Raw genomic sequence first — 26,760 nt, 5'->3', positions numbered from 1 at the left:
TGTCAGAAGCTGTGTGTGAGATTCAGTCTCTCCTGTGCACAGATTATTATTTTTCAGTAAAGTTCAGTGATAAACAGGCGTTAGAATAATTTGTTCATGCTTTGGTTCAGAGCTATTTGCTCTTTTACATAATTATGACCTGTGAACTAAACCTGAGTCATCAGTGATTCAGCAGATCAGCTATGAATCACCGCTTTTTAAATTTTATTTGGACTGGTTTTTTTTTGTTGCTTAAAGGTCTCTCTGGTTTAAAGTCTCTGAAATCTTTTCATAAATAAGTCAGCTTAGGTTGAGAGATGCTCCGAAAGCTGATGTATGCTGTGGTGAGGCTCAACCCCAGGAATCCAGACAGTGCAGCCTTGTTTCATCAGCAGAGTGTTGTGTCTTCCCCCCAAAAATTACCTCATCTGTTTCGATGCATGCAGATTTGTTCTGGTTAAGCGTAAAAGACCAAATAAATGATCCTCTGCCAGCGACCCAACCATTGCTGCTGAAGGAGATGATGTAAGGACACAGCTCAGATTCACCACAGAGCAACGGGTCCAACTGACAGTGGGGATGGTGGGTGGTTTACGCTCCACTGTCACCAAGGTAATGGGTAAAGGTCCGAGGCCAAGGCTTCATGGCTGAATGGCACGGTTGCTATGGGAGACAGACCCGAGGCTGCTGTCACACAGGCCCGGGGTCAGGCATGGCAGGTTAACAAGGACAAGCTGAACTGAACTTACTGTACCCAAACCAGCAACACACTGGGGTAATGATGATGATGATGATGATGACTATGATGATGATTACCGTATTATGGTGATTATTATGAGGAGGAGGATTTAGCAGTGTGTGAGTGAGGACAGTTGAGCTGCGTGTGTGTGCTTGTCTGTCTATCTACTGTCTGTGACTTATTTTTTCCTGATATAAGGATTACACCAACATGTTACAATAAAAAAACTGATGCTTCTAAAGGGTACTTTCACTCAAAAAAACAAACAAACAACAAACCCCAAAACCCCCAAAAAACATGTTGATTCACCTGCCAATAGTAGTATCAAGACATGCAGACAGTTTTTATTTGCAAAGGTTTTGAGATAGACATTTTGGAAATTCCTGCTGTTGAATTTTGGAAATGTATTTTTTTTCAATATGTGTTTTAGGTGCAAAACCTTTCAGCTACAGTCAGAATCAGAATAAGTTTGCGCATATAAGGAATTTGCCTTGGTGTTGTGGTGCATAATAGTCAAAAATATACACAAAGTTAAGTAATCCTAAATAATATAAAAAAAGAAACAAAGAAATTTAAAATAAAAAAAAAAGTGTAAAATATATTCTAAGTGAGAGGAGCTGCTACAGCTTTAAATTTGACAAAATATTGAATATTGTGCAAAATATTGAGCAGGAATGTGCAAATGTTCATAGTGTAAACAGTATGTGCAGTGTGCAATTAATAATAATATCAATAATAAAACAAACAAACAAACAACAACAACAACATTAATAATAATACAGGTTGCATTAATATAAGGTTCCATACTAAATCACAGATGTGCAAATGTAAGCTTATGAGAGTTGTTATGGATGTAGGTGTAAATTATATGCAGTTCAATTTAAATGTTATCATAACCAATATAAATAATCGGCAAAAAAAGTTCCAGATCTTAAAACACACTTTTTTTTTTAAAGCTGCATAATCAACATTTTTAATCAAAGTATTATATAAAACATGGGTTGCGATGAAAGAGAGAATTATTGTCTCTGCTCAGCTTTTTTAGCTGAATATTATTGTTTTGTATTTTTTTCAGTCCACAGATTTACTCTTTGGTTCAGAGTCTGAACACATCAATGTTTTTCTCCAATAACAGCAGCTGTTTTCCAGCTCAGCCTCAAGTTAGTGACTAGCTAGCTGGTGAGAAAAAATCAGACATGTAAAAAACTGAATACTGGATATTTTTCTTCTCCTGTGTTAGTGGAGCGAACAAGGTCAGTGAATATCGGACTTTGATTAACCAGGTGTCCAGAAACACGAAGTTTCTGTTGAATGTAAGTGCGCAGCCGTTTGCTAACACGTTAGCATTAGCAATGTTAGCATACATGCTAACATACTTTAGGCTACAGGGCTGTGAGTTTGTTCGCTTGTTTTAGAGTTACGGTCCCTAAAATGGATTAGAATGGTTAAATATAGTCAATACAGCTTTGTTGTAGTTGAATTATAGTTGTACTGTACTATATAGGTTGGATTTTTTCCAACATGCTGCTTCTGACCAAATTGTATTCAGTGACGTCACAGCAGGTGTTTCCAATCAACTATAGAGCTGCAACAATTAGTCGATTAATTAATTAGTTGTCCAAAGAAACTGTGTAAATGCTATTTTATCAATAGTAACACTCGTTACTCTTATTTTCTCCCTGCCTCCGTGTGTATGGGTTTTAAACTTGTGTTTTTCTTAAACGTGCTGCTGAGTTGTAAAACACTTTGAGCTTCATCCTGTGCATCAAAGGTGCTATAAATAAAGTTCTCTGTGAGGATTCTCAGTCATTCAGGTCATTGGTTCTCTAAGGAGGCTTGAATCGAGGGTAACTGGACTTCTTGGTTGTAGATACTTGAAGATGTTTCTCCTCTCATCCCAGTAGACTTAACAAACATTCACATTTGGCCTCAGGTGACTGCAGCGACTCCAACGACTGTTGTTACAACAGCCAGGAGCATTAAGCCAGTTAGAACTAAGGGATGGGAGGTGAAATGTCTTCAAGTATCTACAACCAGGAAGTCCAGTTTCCCTTAATTCAACCCTCCTTGGATAAATAAAGTTCATTCATTCATTCAACTATTAAATTAATTGCCAACTATTTTGATAATCGATTAATCGTTTGGAGTCATTTTTTAAGAGAGCTGGACCAAATTCTTTGATTCCAGCTTCTCAAGTGTGAATATTTCCTAGTGTCTTTCATCTTTGACAATAAACTGAATATCTGAGTTGCTTGGGACAAAAGTAGACATTTGAGGACATCATCTTGGGCTTTGAGATCAGTGATCGACATTTTTCACCATTTTCTGATATTTAATAGGCCAAACAACTAATCGATCAATTAAGAACATAATGGATAATGCAAATAATTGGTAGTCGCAGCCCTAATTAACCGTCAAAGGAAAAACCAGTAGAGAAAATGAGGAGAGAAGTGCCACAACAATTCATGAATCAGTTTTTTAAAAAGATGTATTACATTTGAACAAAATAGATTTCTTTACACTGTGCACAATATATATATATATATATATATATATATATATATATATATATATATAATGCAATATAAATATACATCTGCCTGTTTTTAAAGGCACTTTAGGGACTGTAAATTGTGAAATTGTTCCTACTTCGTTAATGCTAGATACTGTTGTAATGATGCTGTATTTATCTAACTGTTTATTTAGGCTGTCAAAGTGAAATCAGTCAATTTTTTGTCTTTTTTCAATAAATTAACACATTTTTGAACCAAGATAGTGCAATATTAAAAAATATACAGTATATATATCGTATTAAATATAGAAATGTTTATTTATAGTTTTTGCCAATCAACATAGATATACTGATAGACATAAAAGTGCTTCAAAGAATATTGAAAACTATAAAACATTTGTATTTTTCTCACCTCTCACTCTCTCTGTTTGGGGGATGGCATTAAGATTCAGATCTTACACTGATGAGGGGCCTGAACACCAAACCTTATGGGTTTATGGATTTAACCAGAGGGGGATTTTGGTGGCATATGGTCAGGGTGAATAGGTGGAGGAGCGCAGGTAGAACAGTAGCTATATATGGGAAACAGTGGGTGGGCTTAGGGAAGCTTTGTGGTGGATGTTAGGCTGGCGGGGGGCAGTTAGAAGGGCAGATATGGCAGCGGTGTGTGGAGTGTTGCCCATCACTGGTAAATGGTAGGTGGGGGAGGGTGATGTTGGCAGTCTTGGAGTAAGTCAGATAAACAGCTCGTCTTGTTCCCTGCTGTGGGGGGTTTTAAAGCCTGGTGGCAAACAGCCAACACCAGTGATGGTACCAACTGTCACTGGCAGCCCCTCACTCTCTGCTGCCACGTAGACTGAAGCCTCTGAGTGTGTGTGTTGGTGTGTTTCACATTCATTCAGTGGTCATTCCTGCGGTATGGTTGAAGTCATTATCATGATAGGAATAAGGAGATTTTTAGTTGTCGATTTATATGATAATATGGCAAATTATTGCAAAATCACACATAAGACAATAAAATTGATGTTCGGAGTGGGAGGACCGAATGTTGTGTGCATGCCTGTACTGATTATTTTGTTTTTTAGTTCAGAAAATTAACACATTACACATATACTGTCATGTGTTTTAACATGTAGATTATTAACAGAGAATAGTAAAAGAAAACACTCGATGTTTGGCAAATCATTTGGTGGTAATAAAAATGGAAATATGCGATAGTACATTAGTAACTTTTAACAGTAGTGCTGAAACAAGTAGCCGATTAGTTGATGAATTAATTGTCAGAAGTTATCAGCAATCAGGTAATTGCTTAATTGAGTCACTTTTCATGCAAATTTGCCAAACATGTTCTGGTACCAGAGGTACCCTTAGATGTGAGTATTTTCTGCTTTTTTTCTGTTTTATATCATTGGAAACTGAATATATATAAATTTCATACTGTTTGTTGGACAAAATAAGAAATTTGAAGGCATCACTACTTCTACTGATCTAATAAGAAGAGAATTTAACTCTGTTAATATGTGTGGTCTGGTATTACTTGTTGAAGGCACTTGGCATGAATGATGCATCTCTTAGCAGGGCAGCACCTTATCTGTCAGGGACCAGCAGGTTGAGGTTGGTGGATTCCTCTCTGAAGCTCTCACCTGTGACGAGCCACAAGGCAGTCGCACGACTCAGCATCATCTGGAGTCCCAAAGAGAGAAAGTGCAGCAGGTATTGGTTGATGAGTTAAATAGAATAAGGTACTGATTGACTGATAACAGACTTCTTTAGGTTAGGTAGCAGAATCTATCTTGTTTGGATAAAAGTCTAAACTAAGTAGGTTGGACATCAAGATGGGGGGGTCAGTGGTCTCAAAATGCTCTAAATGTTAATTGCTTTTGTTTTAAAATATATTGGAGTGTTGTCAAACCAAACCTAATCATAATCCCTCCTTTGGTTCCGGGAAATTATGATGCATATTTTTCACAGTCTTCTCATATTTCATAGACATATTGATTATTCAAGAAAATAATCGGCAGATTAGTCGTTAATGAAAATAATCATTAGTTGTTTCTCTTTTTAAAAGTAAAAAGTATCAATATTCGTTATTCTGGCCTTAGTATCACCTGGAATCAAACTAAAATCAAATTTTGTGGTATTGGCCCTCAGTACAGTGTACAGTAAAACTAAAACTTTTTAATTATAGCTTGTTCGGAGTCATACATTTTCAGAATGATAACATAAGATCATATCAAGATAAGGTTCTGCTAAAAGTCAATAAATAATAATGTTGAATTATTGCTCATCCCTACCTTTATGCTAAGTTGTATAGAGGGGATTCATGTGTGTATTAAAATCTGTGTGTGTGTGTCAGTGGTGTGTTAGTCGTCTCTGTGTCAATGGATTTATGTCTCCAGGTGAATCCTCTAGTAGTCACTGTATCGTGGCTCATATTCTGCTCTCAGTCAAGTGAAACCCCGCTTCCCCCTTTGCTCTCTCTCTCTCTCTGCTTTCCCTCTCTTTAATCACCACCTTATAAGACACTCAGCCACTTCCGCTCTGCCGCCCACTCTTCCATCCTCATCTCTGTTTCTTCCTCATATTTAATCACCTGCAGTCAGTGGTCAGGCAGATCTCGGCTCTGTCACGATTGGCTGCGCTGAGGAGTGGGCGGGTCCTGCTCCGATGCATCACACACACGTACCAGCGCAGCAGGACCGATCCTCTCTCTCTCTCTCTCTCTCTCTCTCTCTCTCTCTCTCTCTCTCACTCTCCCTCCCCCTCTCTCTACCTCTCACTCTGCCTTTCATATATACGCCAGAGCGCACACTGCAGCAGAACGCAGGGCCAGTAGGATTTTCCTCCTCATACTACAACAGCCGAGAAACGAGAGAGAGACGGTTACTCGCTGAGGAGGGGGGAAAGACGTTATTCATGGAGGATCCACCGAGGAGTACCTGACCCACAAGCTGCCGAGTGTGTAGGTGAGTGTGTGTGTGTGTGTGTGTGTATGTGTGTGTGTGTGTGTTTGTCCCACTGTATATGTGTGTCCATGCGTGAGTTCACTGCAGAAGCATCAGCACTGCAGATACACCGACTAGGGGCTCCGCTCGTCCCTCTCTCCCCTCCCCCCACCCTCCTCTTCATCTCCTCTCCTCTTCTTCTCTTGGAGCCTCCACATAGAAGTAGGGACTTCACCCATTTCTGAAAAGACACGGTTGTGATTGTTATGTGTTTGGCCACACCTGGGCACATCAGCTGCGGGGCGGACATGAGGTGCGCTTGATTTTTCTTGCCTCACGAGTGATGCGCGCCGGTTGCTGGTGAGGCACAAATCAAGCCTACACCAGTAGTAGTTTTTAAATCCTTGAAACTGTATTCAAATAGCCCTCCTCTGTGCAGGTTTACATCTGGCTCAGAAGCAGTTGTGTGGACTCCCATCACCCATCCATCCCTCCTTCGGGACCGGCCCACTCCCTCCCTAACTGCCCCTCATCCTCATCAAGGATAGGATGCCCGGCTCTGCGCCCCTGTGCTGAGGAGGCGTCAGCGGGCAGCAGTATGGGCGCTGTGCTGGCCGGCATCCCCACCACCCCCTCCACCACCGATCTGCCACCACCACGCTGCCCCCCCAAGACGGGCGCTCCCCCCAGCCCCGCTGATGGGCGAAGACACTGACGCCACCCCGACGCTCAACCACCGCGGCTTCCTCCCCGACCACAACTATGTGACTGAAGGTAAGCAGACTTTTGGAGAGAGAGTGTGTCCATGTGTGTGTGTGTATGCTCGTCTGTCCGACAAATCAAGCTCAGCACGGCCTCCTAATCTTCTATAAGCTGTGTTGATCAGTGTAGAGCTGCAGACAGAGCAGTGAACCAGGGAGTAAAACACTCTCTCCTCTCTGCATATTTAAACAGTCTTAGGCAAGTTTTCCTCTCCTCCTTCCCTCGTCTCAATCCGCTCTCATTTCTTCTTTTTTGTCCCGCACCATTCGTTTCTCTCTTTTTGTTTGTTTCTGCTTTTGTAACCACTTTTCTTACCTTGTGTAACAGAGCTATTTGTTTCCCTGCAGGGAAGAATTGATCTGTGTGTGTATGTGTGTCTGTTTGTGTCTGTAGTCTGTATGTCAGTGACAGAGAGGGAGTGATTTTTTTTTTTTTTTCCTGCAGGAAATCTCTAACACATTGTTATATGCTCATGGGACTGCATGTCATCTCTCACATCGTACTAGAGTGTAATAACTGAATATATGCCATATCAGATTTGAGGCTGGGGGGAATATTAGAAAGTCCAGCAGCACAAAAACCATGCAAACCATTAAATTCCTTTGGTTTGTTTCATAAACCAGATGGATTATAACCCTTGACAATCTCTGCTCCCCCCACCTTCTGCTAATCTCAATTACACCACTAATCTCACCTGCACATTAGCTTCCATGTTTGCCCTCCTGCCTGTCTGTATGTCCCCAATCTGTTTCTTACACACAGCTCATTGTTCACCCCACGTCTTAGACCAGAACAACGGATTATGATTTGAGGGTCACGAACGTGTCGCGAGCTCATTTGTGATCCTGGTATCACTGCAGAAAGGGAATTATGTTTCTTGTGTCTGCACTGTAATATAATTTCCCTTGCACAGACCCACGTACTATAGTCAAGAGGAGACCTGTAGTGCTGCCTGTTGATGCTTGTGTGTGCATTCAACACATTGTACTGCTGAGAAGATTGAAGAATATCTACGTGTGTCTTTGTTTGTCTTTGTTGTGTGTGTTTGTGCAAGTAAGCGTGTCTGTCTTATATCTCTCTTAAACGTACGTCCATGAGCAATATGTGTCTTGTCCATTTCAGAAAAGGATTTTGATGAGTGAGTGGCAGAAAATAAGTCTTAACATCCATCAGCAACCATCCATTATTGCCATAGCAACAGTCCGTGATGATAAACACGCTGCTTTTCATGCTTGGCCGATATGATTGACAGGTCGTCTCCACCCACCAATAATAGCAGTATTAATTATTCCACACATCTCAGGCGGACACAGACATTATTCAGGGTGAATTGCTTATGAGCCCACACCAAGGTGAACAACACACACATACACACACACACACACACACACACACACATACACACCCACACTGAACACTATTGGTGTGAAAGGATTGTGCAACACATGGATGAAAGCCTGATAGTTGCAGAGGAATAAGTACAAATTGTGCTTTAAAAATCAGTCATTTTCTGTCACAAATAAACAATATGATTCATTACCTGCCTCTTCTTCTTCAACCACTCCAACCCCCTCCACCTTACCTCCATGTTCACCCCATCCCCCGTCCTCCACCCCATTTCCATCCCCCACTCTCTTCTCCCTCCCTCCCTCTCTCTTTTTTCCCCATCGGTCCTCTAATGCAACTCGCAGCATTGCCCGGTGCTGAAGTGGCACGTCTGCCAAACAATTATCCAACAGTGCTCTAAAGGCTGCTCAAACACAATGTGCCTCTGTATGTGTGTGTTAAAGAGGAAGACAGAGGGTGGTAGATACAGAGAGAGAGAGAGAAGTGGTGCATGTGATTTTATGCTTGGGTGTATTTTTTAGCTCCAGTGTGTCTCCACCTTCCCTTTTTTTTTGCCTGTGTTGCATTCATATTCATGTCTGTGTCTTTGAGCACATACTGTGTGTTTTTTTTTTTGTTCGTTCAGGTCTGTGTATATGTATGGGTGTGTGTCTGCAAGTGTTTGTGTGTGTGTATATGTGTGTGTGTGTGCGTGCGCATACATAACAGGGTGTCTGTAGATCTTCCTGTGGGGATTCCCCTGCCCTTTGACTCCTACAGGGTAGGGACGCTTAACCTCCCTCTACCTTAATGTTCCTCCCCTCCCGTCTTCCCTCCATCTCGCACTCCCTTCTTGTCATCTCCTTTGCCCTCCTCAATATCTCCTTTTGCTACAATCCCACCTCTTATTGGAGTGGCATTGGGTTCAAGAATGGATGAGGCTTTGCTTTAAATACTCATGAAATAATAACAATTATGCATTTGCATCTAAAATCAATGCTTTGGCATTTTTTTAGACTTCTGTTAGTAAATTATTCATGATTTATTACATTTAACAAATAACAAAAGCACATAAATCCCACTACTGCTGCATATAATGTCTACATATCACTGTTGTGGAGTGAAAACCCCAACATAGTACTCATGTTACACTGTAATCATCTAAGAAAACAGCTTAATTTTTAGATTTGTGTGTTTTTGACAGAATCCAGTTTGCTTTGGAAAGAGAAACAGAATCTCTCAGTTTCGAGAGGATCTTAAAACTCACATAATGGAAATTACAAGCTCTTGACACTAACATGCACATGGATACAATACTGCAACAACCCAGGAGGAAGAACCACTACAGATTTAATGAAAGCAAAATAAGTGATATAAATACAAACATACAAAATAAAATCAACAAATCAATATGATAATCGTATACGTAACTCTTAAAGTTAAAATACCTAATACATCCTGATCACAACATCTCAGACTTGAATATATACTTGCTTTCCTTCATTTTATACAGTTTTAAATTGAATATTGGGTATTTGAACGGTAGATTAACAATTAAAAGGAAGTGCTTTGGACTCATTTGTGAGCCGACTTCATTATATTTGACATTTTATTGTTGATTAATGATGTATCAAAAAACCTACTGATAAAGCAATAATAGAAACAATTATTGTTAGTCACGGGCAAAAATGCACTTGTAAATGAGCTTCACCAACCTCTAATTATCTGTCATTGTCAATGTGAGAGAGCTATCTGCACGTCTTGCTTTCTTCTCCTCCCTGCTGATAAGAGACCTGACAAGACTTTATCCTTTTAGCTGTTTATCTGTTTCCACCTTGCATGTGTTTCTACCCTTCCTGCCAAACCCAACATAAAGACCCATCATGGTACATAGATACAGTATGATTATGAATACACCACCAGTTGGTTGTCTTTGGTGAGTACTCATGGCCAAATGTGGTCCCTTCCCTAACCAACCCCAACCCCACCCTGCCCGATCCTCCTTCCTTCCTTCCTGATCCTAACCCTCTGCTCCTCCCTGTTGCCCCCCCCCCCCCCTTGCCTCCCCTCCCCTCCCCTCCATCCTTGCTCCTCTTGCAGGGCTGCTCCTGGCTATAGCCTGAAGAGCTCCGCCCATCCTGTCCACCCCTCTCCACCCTGGAGTCCTCCCCCAGGATGTTGAGCCCCATCCAGGTCCTGTGCTCCGACATCACTACCCTTTCTCTGGAGCCCGAGCCGTTTGCCTCTTACACTGAAGGTGTGTGCTCTATCCTCTTCTATCCCGAAGGTCATAGTATCTATGCTGCACAATTGCGCCACATGACCCCAGTCTGAGACATGAGAGTCTGTGTGTGTGTGCGTGCGCATGTGTGTGGGCGGTGGATGTGAGACTATGTATGTGTGTGTGTGCGTTTTCACATGGAGTGTGCGCCATTAAGTGTGTAAGAATCGAGGTGAATTCTCACGTGAGTCTGAGAGTTATAAATATCTCGAACATCACTTTGTCTCTGTCTGTCAGCCTCATCCTTTTCATGTGTCTCTATTTCTGTACATTCCTCTTTATTTTTGTCCCAGACTGTCTGCCGCGCTGCGATGTAGATTGTGTGTGAGCGTGTGTGATTGATTTCCTTAAATAGTTTGACCAGACGATGCCCCTCGTCTCCTTCAAAGCAGATCTGTCTTACTTCTACTTCTATCTAATGTTGAGTAAGACACACACACGCATACACAGACACACTCTCTAAACCTCTGCACACACATTCATGTACTGCAAATATATGGAAACACAGGCATTAATACATTCACTCACACGCACAAAGAAAGATACTATCAGAGGGGCAGCATGAAAAAAAGAGTGAGAGTTTTCTGAATATAGGATTACATTTCACTATTTATGAGGCATAATCTGAGTTTTCAATATTACCGGGGTTGGATTGGGTGTAAACCAGCTAAGCTCCTAATCTTTTTTTTATGTTACAGTCTCACAAATCTGTTTTTTATCAAAACAGAGAAAAAAAATCACACTTTGCAGCTTTGACAATTCATGCAGGCAGAAGATGTTTTTGCAGGTAGGCAAAGCAGGATTACAGGTGTATTTCAGAGATGCTGAAGCTGGCTTTGGTTTGTGATTCTAATTGTTTGTGTCTATAACCATTAGGCTCACACCAGCTCTGCTCCATTGTGCCGGTGTGTGTTTGGAGAAATGGCATATTCCCTGCTGTGCCGGGCTTAAATCACTCCTCTCCACACATGTGCACTTCTAACACAATCACATGCACCAGTTTTTTGTTTTTTTTTCTTCCAGATAACTCCAAAACTGCAGGACAGGGATCAATTTAACGTCTCCCTCAGGCAGTCTCTCCCCTCTCGTCTCCTTCTCTCCCTCCAACCCGTATATTTCTCTACGGGGTAATTGAGTACACACACTTGTGCGCACGTACACAGGAAATGCGGGGTGCTTGAGCTGCAGCACACACACACACTCGCCAACACACATGCACACACATCTCCTGCTGAGTGGTGGCTTGTCCTTGCTTTTAAGGAGTGTGTGTTTTTGGCTGGGCTTTAATGGTCCATGTTTACCCAGACTTAAGATATCTATAATTGTGACTGTAGGACGTCTGCTCCCCTCTCTGTCCCTATAGTAGCGCTACCAAAAAAAAAAAAAGGAATTCCCCCTCCCTCTAACTACACTACCACCCCCCATCTCTCCCACAAACCATTGCTTTCCTCCATTTGTTCCTCTCCTCTCATCTCCAGAGTGCCTGCCTTGTCCAAGTTCCAAGCCACAGATGAGCACTACTCTGAATATGTACAATACAGACTAGGGTTGCATGTTAATTATCTGTTAATTATTTTGTATTTAACTTGTCAGAAAAAGGTGAAAAATGCCCCTTTTGGCATTTTTCAAATAGTTTTGTTCAACCGACAACCAACATTTTCAAAGATGTACAACTTACAGTGATGTAAAACATAGAAAAGCAGCATTTGAGAAGTTTGAATCAGTAAATGTTTGGTATTTCTGCTTTATAGACGACTTAAACAATTAATGAATCACCAAAATTGTTGTCGATTCATTTTCTGTGGATCGACAAATTGTTTCAGAGCTAATGCAGACTCTGTACAACATTTCTTTGATCTGTGAGGACCTCTTGTCCTTGTCAAACACCTCACAGTGCATTCAAGTTTTTGTGTGTTGGCTGTTTATCATTTGTGCATGTTTTTTTTTTTTGTGCTTCTCTGTGTCATTGGGTTCATTCATGTTTGAGTGTTGTTTTGTGTTGATATGTACTGTATGTGTGGGCGCATGCACTCGCAGTCACAGTGTGTTCCCCCAGCTCCTGCAGTGTGGCGATGAGTCAGACAGGCCCGCTGATGCTAATGGACTGTCTGTGGGAGACAGACACAGCTAGCTTGCTATAGCACACACACACACACACACTTCTACACTATAAGACATAGGTTTGTCAAGCTGTAAGTCAAACAGACAGTCACATACACACTCAATGTTTTAAATGAACACCATGGCCAGTGGTGCATCTTGGAGGAGAGCCATAACGCTCATGATGCTGCCTGTTTCTGCAGTGGTTGTTTGTATTCTTACTGGTTTATTTCTCTGTAGTGCTTTTCTAATAAAGAGAGTGAAAGAGACAGATGAGACGTGTATGTGAGGCAGAGAGAAGCTCAGACAGATGAAGAGGATTGTTGAGAAACAGATAGACGATGAGAGAGGAGAGTGTGTGCTCCATATTTTATTCAGTTATATTGTGTGCCGCTCCCGTGGTTTTGCTTAGCTTAGCTCTTTCTCCGTGTGACTGGAATGAAGACACAGTTGTCTCTGTAAGTGTGCACACACTCACTCACACACACACACACACATACACATATACTGTAGAATCAAGCACACACATTTGCTATGCATCATTATGTGACTGTGAGGATTCAAAACACCCTCATGTACATACGTGTGTTTGTGAATTCGGGTGTGTGTATGCTTTAATTATCTTCATATTCTCAGTTTGCATCACAGTGTCTGATCTATCTCCTGGTATTAATTCAGTATTGTTTGTTAGTGGACAAAACTGCAGCGGCATAATTATTTTACCACGTTCCTTCTTCCTACGAGGATTGGATTGATGAATCCCACTTCCTCCTTCCACCACACTGCCATATACGGCTAACCGTTACGAGTACCGCTGCTACTGGTTGGCTCAGCCTGTTACCATGGCAACCCCTGCTCACCGGAGGACCCCTCCACCGCCTCCGCCCCGGCGCCTCTTACCTCCACCTCCCTCTCCATCCTTCCCATTCCTCCACCACCAGCATCACCACCACAAACGTACATGCTAACATACAGCCAGGCAGCAGAGTGCTGTGGGGGAGGGATGAGAGAGAGAGAGAGAGAGGGAGAGGGAGGGTTGAAAGTGGATAGACAAACCACGAAGAAAACGAGAGAGTGAAAGGGGGCAAAAGAGAGAGATTGGGGAGCAAGAGATGACAAGATGAGAAACGAACGGGTGGGGGGAGAAGGACAGAGAAAGCCTGAAATAGAGGAAAGAAATTGAAACTGAGAAATAAAGGATGTACTGCAGCGGCTGAGAAATGAAGAAACAGCACAATGACTAGTGTAAAGCAGGAAGAAAGAGATAAAGAGGCACCCAGTAATACATGGAGTGTGTGAGGAACAGGATGAATAAGGTTGTGTTGTGGCAGAGCAGTCCCTGCCTCCCCTCATCATAAAATCTGTCTCTCTCAAGGCCACCACAAAATAGGCAAGGCTACAGCTTTGAATCGCTCCGACTCTCAATAAATACACTTTCCATGTTCTTTTTTATTACATTTAATGCTTATTGAAGCCCGTGTTCTTTTCTATCAAAATCGGAGCTCAGTGGACTCCTTTGTTGAAGGTTTGGTGGGATCTAATATCTGAAACGAGTCTTCATTTTAAAGCTAATCTGTGACGTTTTTAAAGATAGTATGTGATTGTTTGGTTGTTCACTGATCGAACTGATGAACTGAATGGATGTATCTTGATGTACAGTTGGTGTCATGGTGAAAACTGGAGTTTGATAAAGAAAACTTGAGAATCTGTGAGGTTGTTGTGAGGATTATGTGATTATGAACATTTTGAAGATTATCCAGTCAGCATGGAAGTAATCGCCATGGCAATCAGCATCACCAGCGTCTCTCCTTAACACGGCCTTTGTGTTTACAAGTGTGAAAACTTCACAGAGCACAGATTTGAAATTTCACAACCGAACTGAACATTCAGTTCACTTCTGCTGACAAAAAGACTCTACTTGTCTACTTGTTTTGTTCAAAAACATGAAAATGAGGCAGCTCGGAGCCCTGATGACTTTTTAAATTCACGCATTCACCATGGCATTCTTTATTTTGGATGGACAGCAGCATAGCTTAGCCAGTATGTCTAATTTTGAGGGTTAGATAACCAAAAGATAGCTTTATATGGCTTCATGCCAAGTCAGTTCCATCTTCTCTCACCACCTCTTTTTCATTGAGCCTCCGTCTCTTGTTGCTTCGAAAGAGATTTAACCACTGAGATTTTTTTTTCTGCCTCCAGAGCAGCTCTCACTTTCTAAATAAATGTTTATAACTTAAAGCTCGATCTGTAACACAAAGGAGAAGTGAGAGGAGGATAAGTAGACAGAAGGACAGAGGAGGAGTTACGTTCAAACAGATTCAAGCCTCAGATGTGATGCTGGCGTGTCCTTCGTTAGACAACACAACCGAGTGCTTTTCAGATTCTGTGTACAGTGTGATGCAGGGAAGGTCCATTGAGTTGATAAATGCTAAGTGGTTAATAACATGCTTACAGTGTGTCAGTGAGTCAGACTGTAATTAATCTCACGGCAAATTATTGTACTGAAAAATAATATTTGAATCATATTTAATCACAAATGCAAATACACTCAAGAGATGTATGTACACTTTAAAAGACTACAGAGATCTTAGAGTACATAATTACTACTATACATACACGCGATGAACTCAAGTGACACTGTGTGCAGTCACAGTGTGCGTCATTGTCTATGTGTCATACTGAAAAACAGATAACACCTGTGCCTAATGTGAAACAGCTGTGTGTGTGTACGTCTTTGATTTTCTGTGTATTTTGACAGGCTAATATATTTATTTTCAACTTGCGCACCATTGCAGAATATTTGAATTGTTGATTAGATATATTTTAAACCTACACATTCATTTGCATATTTTAATCCACTTACATGTTAATGCGTTGACTGTTGGCTCCGTGGGATAATTTAGACGCAGGTGAACATAAACAGATTATGATGATGAATGATGATGTGTGGTCAATTAGCTAATGGCTGCTCTCTCTTTCCCCGCTCTCACGCTACATCTCCCTCTCTGTCTCCTTCTCCATCTTTGTCTCTCTCTCTCTCTCTCTCTCTCCGCAGCTGATATCATCTCCACTGTTGAGTTCAACCACACAGGAGAGCTCCTGGCCACAGGGGACAAGGGGGGCCGAGTGGTCATCTTTCAGAGGGAACCTGAGGTAGACGCACACTTTACACTCATACACACAAATAGACCGTTTTTTCATCCCAGCTGTGAGTGCAGTGATGAAGGAACACTGTTCCCCTCCAGCTACAGTCTAGATTGATTGATAAATAGTTGATGCCCCTGCTGTGTCAGAGAGTGTATCATTATAGCTGTGCAGAGTCTGTGCCGTGCCGTTTCTTCAGATGATCCAGGTGAAGGTGACTGCTTCGGGCCCTCTGGGTGTTACATATGAGGAGGTCCTCACTGAAATTTTGGCTCTCTTCCCTTCACCGTGTTCTCACACTCCTTTTCTTTCCAACAGAGCAAGTCTGAGCCATTCTCCCAGGGTGAATACAATGTCTACAGCACTTTCCAGAGCCATGAGCCCGAGTTCGACTACCTTAAGAGTCTGGAGATCGAGGAGAAGATCAATAAGATCCGATGGCTGCCTCAGCAGAACGCTGCACACTTCCTCCTCTCCACCAATGGTGAGTTTTTCAAAGGATCCAGGATGTCACGAAGGCGGGGACGTGCTCGGTTGATACTTTGCACGTGACGTACTTGAACAATTTTGCTTTCACAAGGTGTTCACGCTCCAATTTATCAGTAGAGACGTATAAAAGATAATCCATTTCAGTTTGTAAAAATGTGGCTTTGTTTGTGCTCTCGTGTCTGAGTTACCAGTGTTTTCCCCTTAAGAGGTGTGTGACAAAGTGAAGGGCATGGCGGGGCATTAAAGCGATTAAGGGAATTACGCTCACATTTAAATTTGAGGCACTAGAGTAAAGTAGATTTTCTCTCGGATAAAGAGATTTATTAAGTTTGCAATGTGCAGGGGGCTTTTCTGCGAGTGTTGCATCACATTTCTTTGCTGCGTTAGGATCTGAGTTTGTTCGCCTTGGAAGAGAGGTCCCGTCATTAATATACATTCTGAATTTATGGCTATATTGGGAGACCTATAGATTTTCCCTGAGCGCACAGTTATTGATTTATTTAAGTACTATATTATTTATGATTAAGGGTATGAAAAATGTAAGGCCTGCCTCAGCAGTTAGCTAATGCTGCTGCTGGGATGCTTGCTGTCATTTTTTCAATATAATACAGAGAACTTCTGTGTCTGTCAGTGTTGATGAGACAAAGCCTCGCTGTTAGCTCATTTAGAGTTTCAGAGTCCAAGCTGTCAGAACTGACAGCTTTGAGTGGATTATCTCGTCTTTTCAAGTATTTTCTGCTGGATTCAAGTGCCTCTGTTGACTTCTCTTTATACTACAATCCTTAAAAAGCTACGGGACAACATTTTCTTTTAGGTTTAACTATTGTACGTTTAAAAATTGGAGATAAAATATATATTTAGCCTACTTAATCACATCTGACCAGAGATCTCCAGACAGCATATCATCGTGCACCTATTATTCATGAGTTACACATCCAAATGATCTCTCTTACCTGATTGGCTAATGTTCCTGTTTTGTCTCCCAGATAAGACCATTAAGTTGTGGAAGGTGAGTGAAAGAGATAAACGGCCGGAGGGATACAACCTGAAAGATGAGGAGGGTCGCATCAAGGACATCTCCACTGTCACCTCTCTACAGGTAATTATCTATCTATCTATCTATCTATCTATCTATCTATCTATCTATCTATCTATCTATCTATCTATCTATCTATCTATCTATCTATCTATCTGTCTGTCTATCTATACACATGTGAATACAGACACTAAAACATTCATAAATAGTAGGTTGGGCTACATAACTGGGTCAGTGGGTACAGATGTGTTTGCATGTGCAAAAATGGGTCACTGGCACAAAGGTACATGTGTGTATGTGTGGGTGTGTGGGTGTGTGGGGGTGGAGAAATCCACTACTTCCAGCTGTAGAGAACAGCAACAGAACATCTGGACTGGATCTAAACTAGTCAACGCATCAGTGTTTCTATTTGTAGTGAATTCTGGGCGATCAGTAGTGTCTCTTTAGAGGTCTGAGAACATGTGCGTGTACGGTGGTTGTGCTCCCGCTGTGCTGTATGCAAATAAGAACACATATCTAAGCAGTCCATAAAAATGTAAATCGCGTATCAACAAAAGAAATTGTGTGTCGATGCAAATGCCAAATGAGCTCTGCTAAGTTCAGTGAATTGGCACTTGATCAAGCTATCAAACGAGCGAATTTGGGTCCCAGCATGAAATGGATTATTGATGCCAAATGAAGTAGTTTATTAAATATTAATTCATGATACAATAAAATGATTTAAATGGAATCTACTGTCTGTATTTTTGCATTTTTTCTTCTCCTAATCGGTGACATGGGATGTTAAACCGCTCTAACCGTCTTTCCAAGGTGCCGGTGTTGAAGCCGATGGACCTGATGGTGGAGGTGAGCCCGCGGCGAGTGTTTGCCAACGCCCACACCTACCACGTCAACTCCATCTCCGTCAACTCTGACTACGAGACCTACATGTCAGCTGACGACCTGAGGATCAACCTCTGGCATCTGGACATCACCGACCGCAGCTTCAGTATCCTTAGTGGGTTCTAGTACGCATGCGGAGTGAGGAGAAGAGATGAAGACAAAAAAACAACCATTCGTGCCAACATGTAGGCGTGAACACACATGCACCAACACATATAAAAGCAAGACTAGATTTATTAAAGCACAAGGATACAGATAATTAATGCATATATTAACATGTACATGCACAATAATAAATCCCACACACACACACATACACACACGCTGAACTCCTGCACTTAAAATCCCACTTTGTTGTATAAAGAAATGCACAAAGACACACAGTGTTGGGGGAGGGGGAATATTATTCTTGAGGAGTGAAAATGTAGCGTAATGAATAATTCAAAAGCTGCATAAATATTTCAGCCCCCTTTCTGAGTTTTAATCCAGCTCAATAGGACACAGTACAGTCACATCCCCGACCCAGACAGGATTTATAATATTACAATTTATCTGAATATGGAATAACCTTTCTCCCAGCAACCCCTCCCCCCCAAGATATATTTATATTGGTTTGCTTTATTTCTGCTGTAAATTATTTACATTGTGTTGCTTATGTATACATTTACATATGCTTATGTTTTGGTTTTGTGTGTGGATTACAGGCCTGTGTGGATTTACACATGAATTCAAACGCAATCTACTTAGTCGAGTCAGTTAGTGGATAGAAGTGATAAAAGGATGAATGAATGAATGAATGAACGTGTACATACAGTATAGTAGATTTCTGTGCGTAAAAACAGTTCATAGAGTGAGACAAAGTGCTGGTGCCGGGAAGCTGACTCTCTCTGATGTTTTCCTGAGTGAAGCCTCTTTCTCTCAGACATTGTGGACATCAAGCCTGCCAACATGGAGGATCTGACAGAGGTGATCACAGCGGCTGAGTTTCACCCCCACCACTGTAACTTGTTTGTCTACAGCAGCAGCAAAGGCACCCTGCGCCTCTGTGACATGCGGGAATCAGCGCTGTGCGACAAACACTCCAAATGTGAGTAAACCCCCTGCCGGGAGCCGGGATGGAGACACCATCTCTTTATAAAGTCTCTAAATGTCTGATACAGGTGGTTTTGTCAATGAACTACAAATCACATAAACTTAACACTGCTGCTGAAACATTTCCTAAGTATAACCCAGGTAGAAGTTTTTAGATTAACATCCTACTTTTTCTTCTTACCTGCAAAACATCAAGTATTTTCATTTACTATACATGATCTAACTGATTTTATCACACTTTAGGACCACAATATATTTCTTTTGGAGCATTTTTTCATCATGTAGTAATATTTCTTTTTAACTTCAAGGCTATTAGTTTAATGTCAGAGTCAGTTTCCCCCATAAATCTGCTTTCCTTAAGGGACAACAATTCATGTGACACTTTTTATACTGACCATGCGTAGTGTCCCAACCTTTTTTTTTTCCTCTTAGTTTGCACCCTTTTACTTTCAAGTTGAAATTCCCACATGATCTGCAGCTTCATCAAGTAGGAGTCACTAGTGCAGCGAACACTTGAACTTCATTCAGTGGAGCTGTAGCACTCCACAAAGCAGCGGGGGATATAAGTTGTGTCATATTCAAAGAGAAATGTCTCGCTGTTACAGTAATACAGTCAGACAGCAACAGTATGTTTATGAACACACAGTAGTAGTGGTATTTGTGTATTGTAGTCATCTGTCTGCAAGTACACACTCATCACCTTTTGTGTAGCGTGTAACACTTGCACTGAGAAACCTCCAGACTTCCACGGTCCCCTCCTTTATCACACTCTACTTAACACCACTCACCCCCCCCTCCCACCTCCCTCTCTCTTCCTCTCCAGTGTTCGAGGAGCCCGAGGACCCCAGCGCTCGCTCCTTCTTCTCCGAGATTATTTCTTCAGTGTCGGATGTCAAGTTCAGCCACAGCGGTCGCTACCTGCTCACCAGAGACTACCTGACTGCCAAAGTCTGGGACCTCAACATGGAGAGCAAGCCCCTGGAGACATACCAGGTGTGTGACGGCCCATGTGTGAAAAGCATGAGATAGTGTTTAAATGCAAGAAACACCAGAGTGAATGTTTCCCTCCCTCAGGATTGTCTCTATTGAAAGTTGCTCTGATGCTTTACTCAGGTGAACCAATCAGTAGTCAAGGAAGCATTAATCCACATCAGGCTACAGGGATAATTTCACGTCACGACAAATACGGTGATGCTAAGTAAACAGCAGTTTTTTACAGGAAATGACCCCAGTATAATCTGGAATTCATAACTAGTCATCATGTTAGTTCAGAAAGGTCACCGTCGCACCTGGTGATTGGTTGCTTCATTCATGCCTCACCAGTATTTGCTAAGTTGTCTAAGTTGTTTGTTGTGTATTTGTTCTTTGTACTGATTGCAGTCAGTGCTACAACAGAGCCCTTTTTCTTCATCAGGAGTGTTGTATAACATCATTTAGAAGGCGTTGTATCGAATTTTGTGTAATTTCGTGATGTTCAGTGTGGTTAATAACAGACAGAGCTTTCCTCTATACAGCAATGTAATACAGAGCATCTAATTACTCTTGTTGGCAACTCACAATTTTCCTGCCTGCTTTAACAACCTCAGCAAGCCTATTTGTGTTTGCGACAGTCAGATCACCATCCCAGACTGAGGCTACATACTCCAAGATTCTTTAGAAGAAGAAATGATCTCTGACCGGCTTTCTTACATTTAGCATCCACATGCTGTGAAATTAAATGTATCATTAACTTATGTTCTCAGATACTCGAAGCTGTCAACAACTTCCACAGAAGTTGAACACAAAGTGAAAGGGACGGAAATGGACGTGCATTATTTAAAATGTGTGGGGGTTTAGTTCTTCCAGCAGTGTCCTCGTTGCTGCTTGAATCCTTTGAGAGCTCCCTCAAAGAGCAAAGCCTCTTTTACCGAATCAAACTATCGAACTGTTTGTATTAAATGTTCACTTTGTTGACGGAAGTGTTTCTGGTTGAAATCTCTGTTGTCTTCCACACTGGTGGACATTTAACTCTCTCTTTACTGAAAGAGGATATTATCATCCTGGAAAATATGGATAATTCTCAACAGAAATATATCATGGGAAGAAGGTTTCCTCTCAGAATCACCGTACTTACTGGCGATTGGATTTTTCCAAAACCCTTTTAAGGATAATTGGATTGATTACTCGCCAGAAAATGCACTTCTTCTCATCAGTGCAGAATCACCAGAAATCCTCGCTGTGGCTTTTTAACTTTGGACTTTAATCTGTAGATGTGAATCTGCATGTTTGGCAGATTAACCAATGTGTGAGATAAACAGTACTTTATCTTTATGCTGTGTATGTGGGATGAGAGATTACTGTAAGTGGGCCTAACATGCTGTGAAAAAATGTAAACATACAGTGTGTTTGAGAGAAGACATTCTTTGCACTAAGCAGATAAAAAAAGAAGCTTTTTTTCTATTTCTGTGTGCTTTAACACATCCTCACTCAATGTGTCCCCAAATAAATGTGTAATGTCACTTCTAAGTGTTTACAATAGGCCCCAACATCTTCTGTTTATGTATTTATGCGCTGTAGAAGTATTTATCAACTCCTTTTTTTTCAGTGTGTGTTTAGTATTCGTGCCACGGGCGTGTGGGTGAACGTGTGTGTGTGTGTCTGCTTGACGTGTAAGGGCCTATGAGGCCGCCAGGAGTGGGAGGCTAAAAGACGCACTGGAGCTATTTATAGGCTGCGAGCCTCCACTCATAAAGTGAAGCAGGAAGGAGGGATACCTTACACAGCGCCCGACACATAGATCTGCAATGCAGCACGGAGAAGGAAGGAGGGAGGGAGGAGAGGAGAGGAGAGAGAGGAGAGGGAGGAGAAGGGTGAGGGTTTGGCTGGGAGAGTGAGGATGGTATGATGAGAGGAGGAGAGAAGAATGAGGAGTTGGGGAAAAAAAAGGGTTTACGGATGAGGATGAGAAAGAGGGGATGTGGGTGAATGGAGGAAGGTGGGAGAAACAGAGGGGAGAAAAGGGGTTTTCAGGGTCAAACTCCTCCTTGTTTTGGTGAATTTACACCTTTATTCCTCCTGGACCATGAAAAATATGCATAAATCCATGAGGAATATGGCACTGTACTCTAAATCAAACCTGTAGACCGGAAGAAAATAAAAATAAAAAGAGTATATATTCAACCCCAGCTGACACTGTCATTTCACCCCGTGCAGATAGACCCAAAGGGGAAAACAAAAATGTCACCAGGTTTGATGTACAACCATGAGCCGACCTCAGCTTGACCGTTTATTGATTGAGGAGGCGACTGTTGACTGCTGACTTTATGCAGAAAGTGAAAACAGGGAGCTTAATGCGGAGCACGGTGGCTGGAGAAGGTGTAGATTTCAGCCCATTGCATCACCGTAGTGGACACAGTGCTGACACAGGCAGGTCGAATGAAAGCACAAGGGAAAACAGTTATTAGTCAGTAAATATGTGTGTATGTGTGTGTGTGTGTGTGTGTGTGTATGTTCACGTGTGTCTCTATTATCATGCCCTCAGTAGGTTTGATAATAGAGAGCCAGATGTTAATGGATTTTATTGATATGGAAAAGGAGTTTAGATTAAAATGTACTCCTGGTCCTCAGATTGCTGAGGGGCTGGTGTTGTGTCTTATTAGTGTGGCCTTCGGGGAGGTTTGTGTTACAACTTGCCTGCATTTAATGTGTTTTGTCTGTGCCAAGCTTTGTGTGTGTGTGTGTATTTGTGTTCCTCTTCTGCTCAGTCCTCTATTTATAGTTTACATGGAGACTATACCTGAGAGTGAAGCAGCTGTGTGTTACATTCATTTTTAATCATAGCTGTGTGTGTGTGTGTGTGTGTGTGTGTGTAATCCTCCAGGTTCATGATTACCTCCGCAGCAAGTTGTGCTCCCTTTACGAAAATGACTGCATCTTTGACAAGTTTGAGTGTGCCTGGAACGGCTCGGACAGGTATTTTTATAATTATTTTAGTATATTATTGTAATTATGAAAAAGTTCAGACAGTTCACCTAAATTTAAAAATGTATTTTCTACTTCCACCTGGTGGTTTCTTGCCATACTGACAGTTTCAGTTTTATGTGCCCAAGTTTTGAGATATTTTGGGTGTCTCTGCCTGCAGTGCTCTTTAAAGCGTTGTGATATTACATTTGAAAGATTCAACGGCAACATATTCCCAGAAATAGCGTCCTTTTTGCTCCAGATAATCCCCACAGACCTCACATTTTCACAGGAATAATTTGTTCAGTAGAAAGTAGCTGACAGGATGTTTCATGGATTATCCAGAGTAGAGTAACCAACATTGTGTTCTTTTGGAGGACAAGATGCTTGAGTTTTGCAAAAGTAATTTTAGCACTGTGAGCACCATAAAATTGTATTTTATTTACCTCCACTGTGTATTGGAGTGGCAGCAGAGACGAATATCTCAAAACCTCTGTATATAAAACTGAAACTATACATGGCTAGAGACGCCACTGGGTAAGTAGAAAATTCTGTGGTTGGAAAGGTACCTAAGTAAAAGTACAAATACACTAATGTATTGGATTATTACTATTTGATATGTAGTGGAATGTACAATATTTCCCTCTGTCTAAAGTTTAGTGAAGTAGAAACATAAAGAAGAATCAAACAAACACCAGTACAGGTTCCTCAGTAGTTGAGTGAATGTATGTAGAAAAATGTCTTTTTGTAATTTGGATGAACTGACACTTGAACTTAAAATGAAAGAAGTGTCCAGACTGAGATAACAAGATGCTTCCTCTCCTCCTCTGTCCAGTGTGATCATGACCGGCGCCTACAACAACTTCTTCCGCATGTTTGACCGGAACACCAAACGTGACGTGACCCTTGAAGCCTCCAGAGAAAGCAGCAAACCCCGAGCCGTCCTTAAACCGCGGAGGGTCTGCGCCGCCGGAGGAAAGCGCCGGAAGGACGACATCAGTGTGGACAGTCTGGACTTCACCAAGAAGATCCTCCACACAGCCTGGCACCCGACCGAGAACATCATCGCCATCGCTGCCACCAACAACCTGTACATCTTCCAAGACAAACTCAACTCTGAGATGCATTAATGAACAGATGTCGCCGGCGGATACATTACGAGTTTACACCTGAACACACAACTATGCCAGAATGTACACATTCACAAACACACACTCTCTCTCACGCACCAGGAATATGCCTAAAGAGGCAGGAAGGCAAACACGCACGATCTGAAAACATACACACATCTAGGTCTACTCACTGATACTCTCCCTCACCTCCTCCCCAGCCTCCCAGAAACTGAAAAGACCTAGAGAGGGCTAGAACGGGAACAGGCTGGATTACGCACTGGATTATATGGATTGCAAAATTGTCCGAACTGTGGATTTCTCGATTGTTAACCTCTGGATTGTGCTTGATGGTGTGTCGATTGCTCAGCTTCTGAGGGGGATGAACCCCCCCCCGACCCCCCTCCCTCCCACCTCAGACTGGAGAGACGTTTACATGTTTGTCTTTATTTTGGTTCTTCAGGCTCTTTTTTCTTTCTCCACCTCCTCCTCCGCCTCCTCCTCTCTGTATTTGGCCGTTTGTGTGCTCGAGCGAAGCCTATTCTTATCCCTAGCCCACTGTTTTGTGTAACAAAACCCTTCGTGTCTACCAGCAGCAGTGATGAAAAAATGGGGCATTTATGTAACTGGCTGTTTGTTTGATTTCAGATCAACTACCCCAGTTTTTGTTTTTGTAACTTCTTGTTAAATGATCTTAATGATGGTAATTATGATGATAATGATAATTATTGATATGTGTGATGTGCGAGGATGAACTCGGGACCCTCCCCTTAACCCAAGTGCACCCAGACGACCTCTGAGCTCTCTCTCTCTCTCTCTGATTCAGGACGAGACAATGAACAACTGTTCAGTGAGGTAAAACATCAACAGTCCTTTCAGATAGAAGCAGAATTTAATTGCCAAATATGAGGAGACACACTCATATCTGCTCCACACAGTTTGTGTTTCAGTCTCAGTGTTGAAACAGGACCTCCAACTTCTCTGATTGTGGATTCTGCTTCTGTTCCGGGGGGCCACGTCATGTGCTACTTTGCCGTTAAATACGACTCAAATCAAGCAAAAAAAAAAAAAAAACTGTTAAAAAACAAACAAAACAATTTCAACAATCAAGCAAAAAGATGCTGCATGTCAAACACATTTAGTCTAGGTGTTTATAAATTGACTGACTGACTGACTTGGCTGCCTTCTTAACCATTTAGACCCAGCTGTACAAAGGCTTCAGGGGCCCCGGGAGGCCCCGTGCAGCACGAGTAACCATAGATGACCGAGCTCTCCTACCTTTATTTGTGTCTTCGGGCACTGAAGCATGTTTACCAGTGTTCGGTTCATACACTTACATGTACATTTTGAATGAAGCCGTCCAAGAATCAGTTTCTACTCGGTGAAACTGAGAACCAAGAAGAATGGGGAATGTTTCTGATTAATGTTGTACTCTAAAAGAAAAAAGAACAAAAAAAATCAAAGGGCCTAAATGGTGTCTGTATATATAAACTCTGTTTTTTGACATGTATGAGGTTTAGTTTTTTTTAATCCATAAACGGACTGTGGACTCGATCATCTGTATCGATGGTTGCCTCCAAAGCTACAGCAGAATCTCTTCAGCCTTCCTCACTGATTACTTTGCTGATGTGCAGAATCTTTTATTTTTAGAGAACAGTTTATTCTTTTATTTGTCCTTTTTTTGAAAACGTGTCAGTTTTACTCCACCTCCTGACCAAACTAATGTCGATTCACATATTTTTGTGTTAATGTATGTTGATGACAAAATTGTCAAATGGACAGTTATAAATAATGTTAATATGTTTTTTTCTGAATAAAGATTTCAACGAAATTGCATCCAATGAGCGTACAGCTGTGGTTTTTATTGCAGTGTAGCGATATAAACCATTATAAGCTATTATGTTAATGTGTGCAGTTTATAGCTTCAGTTTATACTGGTCTACAAGGGGTCATCATTAGTCTGTGATATCAGCAAAGTCATGTGGTCTGAGGCACCACCTAGTGTTCTTACACACTCATTACATCTGTAGACAAAATAACTTGCACACACTAATGCAATGGTTCCCAAATGTTTTCTGTCGTGACTCCCATTTGAAGCAGATTCAATTTCAAGCCTCCGTTTTTGCATATTTAACTACCGGTAACTGGAGGATCTGGTAATGACGGGAGCCAAGTCGAAATTTATTGAAATTACATTCCCAAGAACATAAACTGCATGTTTCTTCACAAATCACAAAGGTTTGCCCAAACTGTCTGAGTTTGTAGTGAACTAGACTTTTTCATATTTTAGATTTGACTCGTTTGCTTGTTGAGCATCACTATGTGCGTCTTCCAGCGATGTGCAGCTGAATCAGGTGCTTCTCATACGAGGGACTTCAAGAGAAAAGTAAATCCATCACAAGTCATTCTCTTCTTCCCTGCCAAG

The 26,760-nt window shown here is 41.6% G+C and overlaps 1 protein-coding gene across 7 annotated transcripts; it reads left to right on the top strand.

Moving 5' to 3' along the window:
* Positions 1-1,743: 1,743 nt before the first annotated feature.
* LOC122990608 (serine/threonine-protein phosphatase 2A 55 kDa regulatory subunit B gamma isoform) lies at positions 1,744-26,176 on the top strand. 7 transcript variants are annotated; one of them, XM_044363998.1, is made up of 13 exons: positions 1,746-1,971; positions 4,809-4,943; positions 6,034-6,196; positions 6,615-6,949; positions 10,364-10,520; positions 15,700-15,797; positions 16,107-16,272; positions 17,264-17,376; positions 18,124-18,301; positions 19,118-19,282; positions 20,111-20,280; positions 23,147-23,238; positions 24,062-26,176. In XM_044363998.1, the coding sequence occupies exons 5-13, from the start codon at positions 10,439-10,441 to the stop codon at positions 24,354-24,356; spliced, it is 1,359 nt and encodes a 452-aa protein (XP_044219933.1). In that variant the 5' UTR covers positions 1,746-1,971; positions 4,809-4,943; positions 6,034-6,196; positions 6,615-6,949; positions 10,364-10,438; the 3' UTR covers positions 24,357-26,176. The 7 variants fall into 7 exon arrangements, with proteins under 7 accessions (XP_044219939.1, XP_044219933.1, XP_044219934.1 ...); XM_044363999.1 differs by having other exon boundaries at positions 4,806-4,943; XM_044364000.1 differs by having other exon boundaries at positions 1,746-2,031.
* The last annotated feature ends 584 nt before the right edge of the window (positions 26,177-26,760 follow it).

This window comes from Thunnus albacares, chromosome 10 (genome assembly GCF_914725855.1).
Source record: "Thunnus albacares chromosome 10, fThuAlb1.1, whole genome shotgun sequence".
In the NCBI taxonomy this organism is placed as follows: domain Eukaryota; kingdom Metazoa; phylum Chordata; class Actinopteri; order Scombriformes; family Scombridae; genus Thunnus; species Thunnus albacares.
This window is presented reverse-complemented; position numbering and strand designations above follow the sequence as displayed.

Excerpts from the sequence above, each read along its gene's own strand:
- LOC122990608 (XM_044364001.1), top strand. The coding sequence starts at position 10,439 with ATGTTGAGCCCCATCCAGGTCCTGTGCTCCGACATCACTACCCTTTCT. Across the intron at positions 17,377-18,123 it reads CCACTGTCACCTCTCTACAG|GTGCCGGTGTTGAAGCCGAT; the intron begins GTAATTATCTAT and ends CGTCTTTCCAAG. Across the intron at positions 23,239-24,061 it reads GCCTGGAACGGCTCGGACAG|TGTGATCATGACCGGCGCCT; the intron begins GTATTTTTATAA and ends TCCTCTGTCCAG.